The sequence below is a fragment of the Dipodomys merriami genome, unplaced genomic scaffold (genome assembly GCF_024711535.1).
Source record: "Dipodomys merriami isolate MVZ:Mamm:240054 unplaced genomic scaffold, mDipMer1.0.p SCAF_33, whole genome shotgun sequence".
In the NCBI taxonomy this organism is placed as follows: Eukaryota; Metazoa; Chordata; class Mammalia; order Rodentia; family Heteromyidae; genus Dipodomys; species Dipodomys merriami.
This window is the reverse complement of record NW_027204826.1, coordinates 15,559,287-15,571,844: the sequence shown is the minus strand read 5'-3', so window position 1 is coordinate 15,571,844 and position 12,558 is coordinate 15,559,287. Positions and strand designations below refer to the sequence as shown.

Here is a 12,558-nt window from a genome sequence, read left to right as displayed (position 1 = left end):
TTCATTCTATTTCTCCCTCCCTTTTTCCCATCTCTCTTCTTCTTTTCCTGTTTCTCCCTTCTTCCTCTCCTTCCCTCCCTCCCTCCATCTCTCTGTCTCTCTGTCTCTCTCTCTTGTCTCTGTCTGTCTCTCTCTCTCTCTGTTCCTTGGTTTTATTATAGCCACAAGAGTCTTAAGAATTCAACCATGTTAAGAAAAATAATCATCATTATTCCATGATGTCACAAACAGGCCACAGCCTGCCGAAGGCATCTGATATCAAATGATTAAAATTGAGTAGGGCTGGACATGTAACTCTGTGACAGATCGCCTGGCAAGTAGACTACCAGGCCCTGGCCAAGTATGGTGGGGTATAGCTGTAATGCCAGTTATCAGGAGGCCGGGGGAAGCGAATCAGTCTCAGGTAGATCCCAGGCTAAAGTGTGACTCCATCTGCCAGAGGTACGACACTTGCCCAAGCGTGAGTTCAAAGCCCAACAAAGAATGAATGAGACAATGAATCTACACCTCTCCCCTGCCAACAACGAATGGATGAGACAATGAATCTACAGATATCTGCTCACAGGTTTGTCAACTATAAAGAAAATAACTTAATACTTTTCCCATTAAAAATAAAAGCTTTATGACTGATTATTTGGAAGAATGAATAAATAAAAAGTAATGGTAATCAACCACCCTAAGGCAACCACCAGGAACATTTGCATTTACTTCTTTTCTGTCTTATTTGGATTTTTGTGCACTTTCAATTTTATTACGCATTGTGCAATGTGTATCCATTAAGTCCAAGGGGGAAAATAATCTTAAAGCTAATAAATGATCTACTGGTTAGCATCTACTACCGCATAATGAAGACAGGCATTTTCACATATCAATCAATCAGTCTTCACAACAGCACTATACTTAATGCTTTTATGTCTGCATCCTCTAGCCGTGAGGGCCAAGAACACATGAAAAAGAATTCCCGTGGTTAGAGAGCATGGACACTCAGAGCCGAGACTCAAACCCAGGTCCACCTGATTCCAGAACTTGTCCTTGCGTTGGGCTCAAGACCGGGCAAGCGGGATGTCCCCCTGACAGATCACTTCCTGTCTCCCACACAACACAGCGCCTGCAGAACAGACTTCGCGCCCAGCTCCTCCGTGTCCACCACCTTCACCCGTGTCTCCCTTCTCTTCTGTACCACGTCAGGATCTCTCTGTCTATTGATTACCTGACAATGTTGATTCACAACCTGCTCATTGTATCTTTGATCTACCACATGTTAAGTCGGTATTTTCCTTTGACACATCAACCATTTATTCTGAATCCCTTATAGGATATTGTACCTGTGGCCTTCCTCTCTCTGTCTCTGTCTATCTGTCTATCTGTCTGTCTCTCTCTCTCTCACACACACACAGACACACACAGACACAGACACAAACACAGACACACACACACACACACACACACACACACACACACACACACACACACACATCTGGTAAATCCAAAAATCCCAGCCCAACCCTTTAAGAGCTTCAAGCCCTCCAAGTATGCAGATTCTACTGATAACCTCTTTCCTTGTCTTTGGCCAATTTACGCAGTGAGAAGTTCTCAGTGAGATGCCATTTCTCTACCTCCCAGGTATCCATCGAAAGCTGTCTTAGAACCCAGTTTTCTATCAATCCTACCAGGTATTATCAATAACACAACCCTGGTCCCTTGAAGAATAGTACCGACATCACTTCAACCGTCATCTCAATTACCAGTACCTTGAGGTGCTTGATTAAAATGTAATTCCTTTTGTTTGCTGCAGAACGATCATAATATTGCATTTCTCTTCGCTTGATTTTAATGCTGTAATTTGGACAATTATCCAACAGAAATAACTGGTAAGCATCTGGAAGATATTAATTTGAAAGAACCAAATACTAATTCCTTCATTAGAAGAGAATACTAACGGGTTTTTTTTTAAGTTTTCATAACTATTCACAGTGAAAAACATCCGTTGAAGAACTTCTCTGCTACAAGAATGTCGGCCATCATTAAAGATAATCCACGTCCTAAGAGATTTACAAATTGTGAATTCCAGGTGGAAATGTGTTTTCCACCCCTTAGCTTAACCCTCAAGTAACATACTGTTAATTCTGCCCTTAGGGTGCCACTCACATTTAATTTATCACTTGATCTGTTGGAAGAAAAATAAAATGTTCCTCCTCAGGACACATCCAGAACTAAAAAATGAGCAGTGTGCATTACACAGTGTGCTTGTTCTGTCTGTGGTAAGAGGAGGACTTTTGGGAGAAGTTACAGAGTCGATTATCAATGTAAAGCTAAGGAAGGACAAGACCAAAAGATATTGGAAAGGAAAAGCTCAAACAGAGAACATACACACACACACACATATTCATTTCCAAGTGACCAAATGTCCTTCCAGCCCTGTTCTGCTCACTTAGGAGGAAGCATTCCGTGTCTTGTCTTCCTTTCTCATTAACTCCTCAGACATCCCTAGTCACTAGGCAAAATCGCCAGGCAGCAAAGATAAATTGACCAGGCCCTCTCTCCTCCACCTCGGAATGAAGAACCATTTGGAAGACATCTCTTTTCTGGTGCTTTCTCTTCACTTCAAGACAAAAGTATCTCCCCTCTGACCTCACTGGCTCCCAAGTTGCTTAGTTATCTGTTGTAAACTTTAGATCCTGGGCTCTGGCCTCTGTGACACAACCCACAAAAAGGCAGCAAGACATCCAAGTGAGATCCAGCCTCCACCAAACAGTTACAGGCTTTAAAGCAACGTGCAGACACCCAGCAAGGATCCACTAAAAACAGCTTGGGGTTAAGAGTCAGACGGTGTTTGGCAACGACCATTATCCCCAGAATTGCACATGGAACCCGTGGGTGGGTGGTGTAGAGATGTCCCGTAACTCAAGGACAAACAAGCTTGTGCAACTGAAGCACGTGTGAGCGTCTATCATGTCCGGCCGCAGTGACACGTTCACGGAGCCGACTCCCAAAGCAGAACCTCTTCTTCCCTATGGTGGAATGGAAAAGGTTCCAGAAATTAACACCAGAGACGGGCCGGTGTTTGGTTCTCTCAGGTGGCCGTTAGCCAGATGTGGGACTTTTCCTTCTCGGTTTTTGCATCTGTGCGTGTGAAGGGCGAAGGAGACGACGTTTCCAAGCTCCTTTTGAATTCTAATGTGTGAGACTGTCGCCAAGAATCTCAGCAGGGTCTAAGAAATGCTAACCGTTGACAAGAGTGATGTCTTAACACCCCGGGTCCCTGTCTCCAGAGGAAAAGGCAAACAAAACACGTGTTCTGCACGGAGTCCTCTCCTAAACACACTTCTTCCCCTGCAGGATCTCACGGGCCAGACCATGCAGACAGCTGTGGAAGGAGGCTGTGAGTCTTGCCTGTTCATTCCCTCACTCTCTCTCCAAAGGCAACAAATGTTTTAAACCCACACAGCTTGCTTCAGCGTACAGCGTGACATGCATTTCTCTCATTAACATTGTGAGCTCTTCCCTTTCTCGGCACACAAATAATACCAGTTGTGTATCTCTGGCAATCTGGAAAAACACCGTAGAACTTTCTCTCCAGGCTAAATAACATATGGAGGGAAGGACAGATGTATTTCCATGCAGCGATTAGCCAAGTGGTTGGTTGAAGATGGAAAACTTCTATTTATACCTGAACATTCCTTTTGAAGGGGGAGAATGTTCAGGGTTTTTATCTTTCCCAACTCCTTTTCACAGTCTTAAAAATAAAAATGGTCCTCCTCTGGGCTAAATGATACACACACACACACACACACACACACACACACACACACACACACACACACACACGCGCGCGCACACATATCATTATGCATACACTAAGAACATTTGGCATTAACACAGAGGATAAAAGCATAGAAGATATGGTAGGTCATTAATCCTCCTCAGGATACCCATGAGAGAGTGAGGGAGGAGCAATCGTTCTCTTCACTTTTTAAAAAACGACAGAAAACACGTGACACAAACCATCTGTTTACTCAAAACTGCCTCGGATGACTTTTTGGTAGAGCCTTCCAGAACATAAGGATGTGAGCTGAGAGTCTGAATTATTCTTTCCCTAGAAAGGCCAATGGGCCAGTGGGTCTGTGTGCTCTTCTTCTACCCTTCTCGTGCTCCCTGGATCCTTCCAGAAGCTTCTGGGCCATAGCCACGAATCCACTAGAGAAGCAGCAGTGGCTGCTTGCTCAGAGAGACTCGGGAGATTTTCCGTGCGTCTTTTTTGCCTTCTGCTCGAGCTTGCTCAGTGAGGAGCTCTTCGGATTTGGGTGGGTTTATTCCATTTCAATACCCGTGTGCCTCGCGTTTAACTTGAGGGCCTTTCAGAGACAGAGCTCTCTCTCCCCCTCAGACAGGCCCCCATCTCCCACCGTCCATGTGTGGACAACCTGGGCCTTCAGATGACCCTTCGTCCTGAGTCGGCCTCACGCTCTGTCTCAGGAAGGCCAGGGGACACGCAGAGAGTCCCAGGTCTGTGATGGCAAAGCCTGAACCCCTCAGGGAAGGCAATTATTTCTCCCCCTCCCCACCCCCCACCATCCAACATGCCCAGGTCTCTAGAATGTTCTCAAGGAAACCTCAGGGATCCCTTCCTGTGCCTGGCAGGACAGCGCCTTACCATGAGGGCGGTGTAGGTGTAGGGATAGTGGTAAGCCAGGTAGCAGTCATCGTCGCTGTGCGGGAAGGTGACGGAGAAGGTCAGGGTGTAATAGTGCTTCGTTCCCCCTGCCGCGGCTGCGTGCTGGCAGTAATGATTCCTGGAGGAAGAAAAAAGACAGGATGGGAGAGAGAGACGGTTAAAGACAGAGCCTCGAGGTCCTACGTGCTATCAACGTCCTGTGTTACAGGGACCACGGCCTGCCCGGGAACCACTCTTGTGGGTGAAATTCAGAAAGCAAAGAAATGGGCAGGTGACCACACTGCCCGATCACGGAGCGGTTCTACCCCGCGGAGCCCGGCCCAGCTACCTCCCGTCGCCATGGACCCTTCTTGGCTGTGTCTGGAAAGACACACAGCAAGGAAGACAGAGGGCAGGACAATGAAACCTCTGTATTTAGCCTGTGCACTTTTCCTGGGACCAATCAAACAGCTCTGGCGAAAGGCAAAGAGCAATCACACGAGCTAGCTCTCGGCTTTTGACCTTCCAAGGTCCTGGTGACTGGACTTAAAGAATGTAAACAGCAGCTGTGAAAACATGAAATCTGCCTTCTCTGCCCTCAGCTCTAAACCTGGTGGCGCTCCCTCCCCGCAGACAAACCCCGCGGCCCAGGGTGATGCACAAGGCTGGAACTCAAGAAAACCGGATTACACCTCATTTTAAATGAGCTTTGACTCAAGGAGATTGTTAAAACCCTAATCTAAGGTCTGAGCTCTGGCTGAACCTGAAGCTAATATTAGATTTTCCCACTCTGGTCTCCTGTAGCAAGGGCGGTTCAAAAGTTGACGTGAACACCAACACACTTCCTTCGGCAGAGGGCTTCAGCCAAGCCCCTGCCCTCTGGAATCATCGTCTTCATGGAGAAATGTCTGGCAAATCTCTCTGGAGCCATCCAGAGTTGTTTTTGCTGTGCTTTGTTTTCTGGAAGCGGCGTAGGAGGTGTAGGGGTGGAAGGATGCTGCAGAACACTGTCGCTCCCTTTCCTCTCAGCTGTGCGGGGAACACCTCCCCCTCCTCTTTATTCAGCCAGCCCCTCCCCTTCCTACAACACTGAACTCCCGCCTTTCCTTTTCCAGGAAGTCTTCCTGGATATACCCCTTCTGCAAGCTCTGTCTCCGCCACTGACCATCACTTTTTAGCTGAGCCATCTTCCTGTTCCACACCGGAGTATCATGCCTAGACACAATAACTGTTTAAAGTTTGTAAAATAATAATAATAATAATATGGTGATATTATTTTATTTTATTATTTTATTTTATTTAATAATAATATGGTGATATTATTATTATTTTATTATTATTATAGGTGATTGTGGTTCGGAGTCGGCTGGCGTTCAGAGTCAGTTAACTACCAAAAAGCCATAAGGGAACTGTGGCTTGAGTAGTAGATCATTAGCCTTGAGCCCAAATGTTCAGGGATAGCACCCAGGGCCAGAGTTCAAGCCCCAAGGCTGACACATACATACATACATACATGCATGCATACATGGAGTTAAGACTCCAAGAATAACAATCAGTACGCTTTACATTTTCTCCCTCACCTGAATAACATTTGTTCAAGGTAAGTTCTGTGTGTACATTGTCCAGAGGGACGTATGGAGACTCACAGATGCTAAGTGCTTTGGGAAATTCTCCACAGCACAGAGAGTAAGATTCCATTTTGGATGTGACCTTAGCTTGAAAAGGTAGATGGTTTCCATTATACCACCTGCCTCTAAGGAATGGAGAAGAAGCTAAAAAGGTATTTTTTAAAAAGTTGGTATAATTTGTGGAGGGGAAGGGAAAAAACAAATCGTTTAACTAGGGATACAGGTGGACCCATTGCAACAATGAGATGTACAAGTTGTTATGTCGAAAAACGAACTTTACAAGTTTGGTGGGGGGAGGATCGGGTGGGGGGAGAGGGGGGAGGATGGGAAGGGATGGGAAGGGGAAACAAAGAGGAGGCAACAATGCTTGATAAGAAATGTACTCGTTATCTTGCCCATGTAATTGTAACTCCTCTGTACGGTATTCTCACAATAAAAAATAAATTTTAAAAAAAGCTTGTTTACTTTTCTTTTTTTGGTTCAATATGCAAGTAAAATTAGAAATTTGATCCTCCATAAATTGTGGCTGCTTACAAACTTCCTGAGTCTAAAAGAAATAATGTAAAATAATTCAGATGAGAGTTTGTGAAAGCATCCCATAGGTGCCAGGCTGGCATCGGACAACATTACGGCATCTCTGCTCATCTCTGCTCGTGGTGACTGATATCCGTTGAACACGTCCTTCACCAGACCCTGCTCCTAGTTGTCCAGCTCAGTGGTAGAGCGCTTGCCTCGCATGCATGAGGCCCTGGGTTCGATTCCTCAGCACCACATAAGCTAGAAGTAGCACTGTGGCTCAAGCGGTAGAGCGCTAGCCTTGAGCTGAAGAGCTGAGGGACAGCGCCCAGGCCCAGAGTTCAGGCCCCACGACCAACAACAACAACAAAAGAAAAATCCGGCAAAAATGGGTGCGCCCTCAGATCTGTCATCGCTGGGGGCAAAGATGCCCTGGGCTGTGTAGAACCAGCTGTTTTCACAGCTCCGTGAGGTGGCGCACTGTGGCTCACACCTGTCATCCTAGCTGCTCCTGAGGATTGCAGTTCAAGACCAGCCCAGGGAAGACCAATCCATGAGACTTGTATGAACTCAATCCAAATCCCTCTGCAGACTCACTGTCTCTCCTTTTCCTCTGTGTGTGTGTGTGTGTGTGTGTGTGTGTGTGTGTGTGTGTGTGTGTGTGTGTGTGTGTGTGTGTGTGTGTGTGTGTGTGTGTGTGTGTACAACTGCAGAGTGAATTAGATAAGCTTGCAGCAAGGGTGCAGCATTTCACTTCACAGGGTCTAATAACGCAGAGTCGCTGGACGGCTGGGTGGATCTGTGCCCGTGGTGTCGCTAATAGTCTATGTGGCACCAAATGTCTCTCCTGAGACCTGGTGGCAGGATGGGTGACGGCAGGGTTCTGGGGTGACATCTGTCTTCCTGTGAGCAGTTACGTCTCCTCTGGAGCGGGGACAAATGTCAGGAGAGGTCAGGGCTGGGCATTTCACAGCCACACCGAAGTGCACGGCTTCCCACAATCTGCTCTTCAGCACCATAATTACTTTAGGCCAAAGTGGGCGGGAGAGGAGGTGGCGGTGTGTACAGGTGGAGGCTCTGCCTGTCGGGCGCAGAAGCAGGGTCACCGGAAAGTAAATAACACAGAAAAAAATTAACAACAACAGCTCCAAACCTGTCCCTGCTGACTTTCCTGAGAGGCAGAAAGAAACGGATCTGCATTTCATCTTGAGAGGTTTTCTGGAAGACGATTCTTCCAGAATCTTCTTTGAGATGGGTGGAGAGATGGAGGATAGAAGAGAGAACTGGGTTTTTTTTTTTTTCCCCAGCATGGGTAGGAAATCAATTGTGCACAGGGAGAAAAAAGTATGGGGAGGGGGAATCTCCTGAAATATATAAATATCTGAGCAATAAGAAGGAAATTAAACTGTCCAAGATTTATCCATCTATTCTAGATGGATGGTGAGAGAGGTATTAAATTCTGCATTAACGGTTTTCCAACCCACAGGTAAGGCCCGCTGACCGCAGAGGAAATTTCCTCAGGAAAGAGGGGGAGTAATTCACACCCCCACCCTTATTTACTCTTAACTGTATGTGTGTGTGTGTGTGTGTGTGTGTGTGTGTGTGTGTGTGTTATTTTCTAAGTTAAATTAAACCTCTTAAAACAGTTAATTCGTGATTTATGACATTCAACTTAGAAGCTTCCAGTTGAGACCAAGAGTGACTGCTCAGGCCTGTAACCTAGCTACTCAAAAAAAAGAAAAAAGAAGATCTGGGGGTTCACACGTGAAGGCTAACTTGGACACAAAGTGTGTGAGACCATCCATCTCCACTAACGATCCAGATGCAGTGATATACATCCATGACCCTCGCTCTGGCTGTATTAATGCCTAGGTTACTTATTTAGGCCTAATTTGCACAGGAATCCCAGAGCGAAGGACACGGATGACAATAGCTAACTGACGGCAGAACACTCGTGAAGCAATCCGGAGGCTCCTTGGAGCTGATAGGTGATCCCACAAAGCCATTCGTTCCCAGCCCTTCTCCTAGCCTCTGGGAGAGATGCCCAGCCACCACGGCTCACACATCTTCCCAGAGGGACATCTCGGCCTCCCCTGACACGTGGCTGTGAGTCTGGGAATGGAACCATCCACGCGCCATGCTGTCTCCTGACAGACAGGAAACGAGGAAGTGAACGTCTCCCCAATTCATATGCCAGAAAAAAAATAAACAAATAAAGGTAGTAGTAAAGTCGACATAGCCGGTGATGGTGACCCGGGAGAAGGGAGACAGACAGGGTGTGCCAGGTGGCTCTGTGTATCAGGGAGACGTGTTGGGGTTCGTGGCGGGGAATCAAGACTGCCACTATCTAGTGACTTCTTCGCCTTGGAAATATGTTCGCACAATGCGGCGAATAATTGTCAAACAAACTCCGTTACAATGTAGCGATCTTATCCATTCATCCCTGTTGTTCTGGCTGCCATATGAACAAAAAAATGAATTACATTACACAGGCCCTGTTTTCATCTTACCCCTCGGTTCTTTCATCACAGAACAATTGTCTTGTTAATGAATCTAAAACGCTCTTACCCTGGGCTTCCCTGAGGCCAGAGCTCTGGGTTTTGGTTGTTGGTTTGGTTTTTTTTTTTGGATGCGTGGGTCTGCAGACAACTCATCCCTGTGACTTTGCTCTTTATCTCCTCACCCCAAGAGGAAGCCCTCCCGGGGGAGAGCTCCGTCCCATCAGAGGAGGACCTGAAACTTCATGTGACATCCAGACTTACTAAGTTCCTGATCTAAAGCCAGTCTGAAGGTGGATCTTCCACCCCGATGGGCCGGAACTATTTTCAGAGCTACTGAGATCCAAATGTAGCTTTTCATATTTGTTCCTTGTGCTGGTGCGCTTCTTCACGCCACCTCGATCTTTTTGGACATAAAGGAAGTACTAAGAGTTTTCAGGTAAGTAGCCTCCACAGTCATTTGCCATTGAGGTGAATGGGAAATAAATGAAGTGGTAACATTGTTGCCATTCTCCTAAAGGATATAGGAAGATCGTGTGTGGAGTGGTGTCTTAAAACATCAAGGCCAAGCCAGGCGCCCATGGCTCCCGCCTGTCATCCTAGCTACTCAGGAGGCTGAGATCTGAGGATCATGGTTCAAAGCCAGCCGGGGCAGGAATGTCCATGAGACTCCTATCTCCAGAAAACCAGAAGTGGATGGAAGTGGTAGAGCGCTAGCCTTAGAACAAAAGTTCTCAAGGGCAGCACCAAGGCCCTGAGTTCAAGCCCCACAACCCACAAAAAATAAAAATAAAAATAAAAAGGCCTGAAGATTGCAATCTGTCACTTCGGCACTGAATCTGATAGCGCACCCTTGTCTCAGTGGTGAGTCTGCCTCAACTCAAGAGAGCAACAAGACCTTCGATCCTCGTCTCTCAGGACTGGTGTGCAAAGCTAAGAGGAACGCGTGTGTATGCCTTTGATTTTAATATTGATACCCACCTAGAACAGCTGACAATTATTTTCTGAGGGGCCTCTGGTCATCTTAAAATAAGACCAAGTGACTTACATTACCCAGGCAAATAAGGACCAACCTATTGGTTGTCATAAGACACTCACCATAAACCAATAGTGACTGACACGAATTCTACCCCTTCACACATTGCCTACCCTTTCCCCACACCTCCCGTAGGTATTTGAAGGAACACGCATCCCTAAGCAATTCATAGGTGTGGCATCCATTACTTTCCATCAAAATGATGTGTGACTTTAAAGCCCATTACGACTTTGCAGGATGAACTGATGGAACAGGGGTCTGCCGACTGACGACTTGAGATGACTGTCATAACCATCCCTTCTCTTACTATTATTTATTTGCACAAAACGACCTGGCAGTGGAAGCCAATTTGTGGGACTCCCTCGCCCTTCGGTTGACCAAAGCCTGTGTCTAGGAATGGCCTGGAACATCTCACAGGCCTTGTCCCAGGGATGGACCTGGGACCACGAGCTTCCAAACATCACAGATGGGAGTCTGTACAAGTTCTGATTCCTGAGAGCAAAGTCTAAAAGTTTGCACATCTACAAATAAAGTGTTTTCTTTTTTTCTTTTCTCCCCATAAATCAACCTATATTTCTCACAGTCAGCTCATACCTCTGCGGGGTAGGGTGACGGACTCAGACAACAGGCAAACACAGATTGCTGGTGTTTATAAGATCAATAGGGAAAAGGAGGAGACGCGGAATGAACGGCAGCGAGCGGCACTCACTCACTTGTAGTAACAGATCTCATCGCCTGTCCGTATCCAGCCGGCTCTGCCGAGGAGCGCTTCCTTCACAGAGTACAGGGTGGGCTGCATCCCTACATGAAACCAAACCAGGGCTTACTCCACGAGGAAAAAAGAGTTGGGCTGGCCGAATAACCATCCCCAAGGGACATCCAGATGTTAATCCCTGCAAACCATGGACGTCATCCATGTGAGGGACTAATGAACAGGCTCTGGGGATGTGATTCAGTTCAGGATCCTGAAGTGGAGCAAAGATTATCCTGGTGAGCCCTACAAGCAATCCCAGGGGTCCTTCTGAGTAAGCCGGGCACAAGGAGGTGGAGTGAAGAAGCAGCAGCAACTTCACCGAGGGAGAGGGAGGTTTGAAGCTTCTATCCTACTGATTTTGAATAGCTGGAGGGAAGGTCGTGAGCCACAGAATGAAAGCCATGTGACTGTGGATGGTGGGGGGCGGTCAGGATTCTCCCTTAAGACCTCCAGAGAGGGAACATCCACGCAGACACCCTGCCTTTGTCCCAGAGAAACGGATTGGGATATTTAGGAGAAGTTACGTTTTTCTCCAGTGTTCTGAGCGTGTGAAGCAGAGCTGCTGTCCCGTGGGATTTTGTTTCTCTGTGGTCTCGTGAATAGGCACGAAGCTCCCGTGGGAGCAGAAACCCTGGAGAGTGAATTTCTTGACCAACTCCACCCCCAAAGATCAAGGGATGGCAAGGGAATGAGAAAACGCTAGGAGCTTAACATGTACTGTGACCATGGCAGAGCGGGGACTTCCTGGCTCCCCTCTGCATAACTCTGCCATGGTTTGGCCACTCTCTTACCATAGTGGCCATCTAAGTGTGTCAATCTTCTGGAAAAACCAAGAAGAGCTTCTGATAGGGACAGAACCAAGTTGAAAGGAGACATGATTCCTAGTATTATCGCAGAGAGCTCCAGGTCCGTCTCCCCCCCTCCACCTCCCTTCCCCCCTCGCCAAGAGTACCTACCATAATTGAACTGGCTGTTGAGCTTCTCGCCATTGATGATGTTGAAGCGGTAAGGCACCGCCGCCCTCATGCCGCTCACCCTGAAGTAGAACCACTGCTGGTGCTCAGAGCTGTTCACGTCAGCATTGGTCAGCAGGTCGTACTCGAACCTGCAGAGGGACGCGCAAGATGGAAGGGCTACCTGGAAAGCATTCCAAGTCGGTGGGGCCCTATCCATGTGCGTCTCCGGTTCTAGAGTACAGAGCTAAGACCGGAGCTCGCGGGCCCATGAGATCCTTTTCTTTGAGTCAGAGCTCACGGAAAGGGCTTTGCTCGGATGGAGACGGTACTGTGTATTCCTTAGACCGAATGATAGAGAGAGAGCCCAGGAGTGGTCTCAGCTGCACAGCCAGCCATGGGATCTACACACCTGGAGAGGTGCAGAGACCAGAGCCACCGCGTGTGGCCTTGGTACCACAACACCCACGGAGCCACCGCTGGGAAGGTCCAGGAGGCACGTTTGTGCTTCTGGTTCCC

General features: G+C 47.4%; 1 protein-coding gene across 1 annotated transcript in view; it reads right to left on the bottom strand.

Annotated features, from left to right (window-relative positions):
* The window catches only part of Agbl1 (AGBL carboxypeptidase 1), a 384,335-nt gene that overhangs the window by 287,253 nt on the left and 84,524 nt on the right, over positions 1-12,558 (bottom strand). Inside the window, exons 14-16 of the mRNA XM_070042743.1 lie at positions 12,043-12,191; positions 11,046-11,133; positions 4,655-4,793 (exon numbers count right to left, since the gene is read on the bottom strand). Coding sequence (XP_069898844.1) covers positions 4,655-4,793; positions 11,046-11,133; positions 12,043-12,191 — 376 coding nt within the window. The remainder of the gene's footprint in view (positions 1-4,654; positions 4,794-11,045; positions 11,134-12,042; positions 12,192-12,558) is intronic.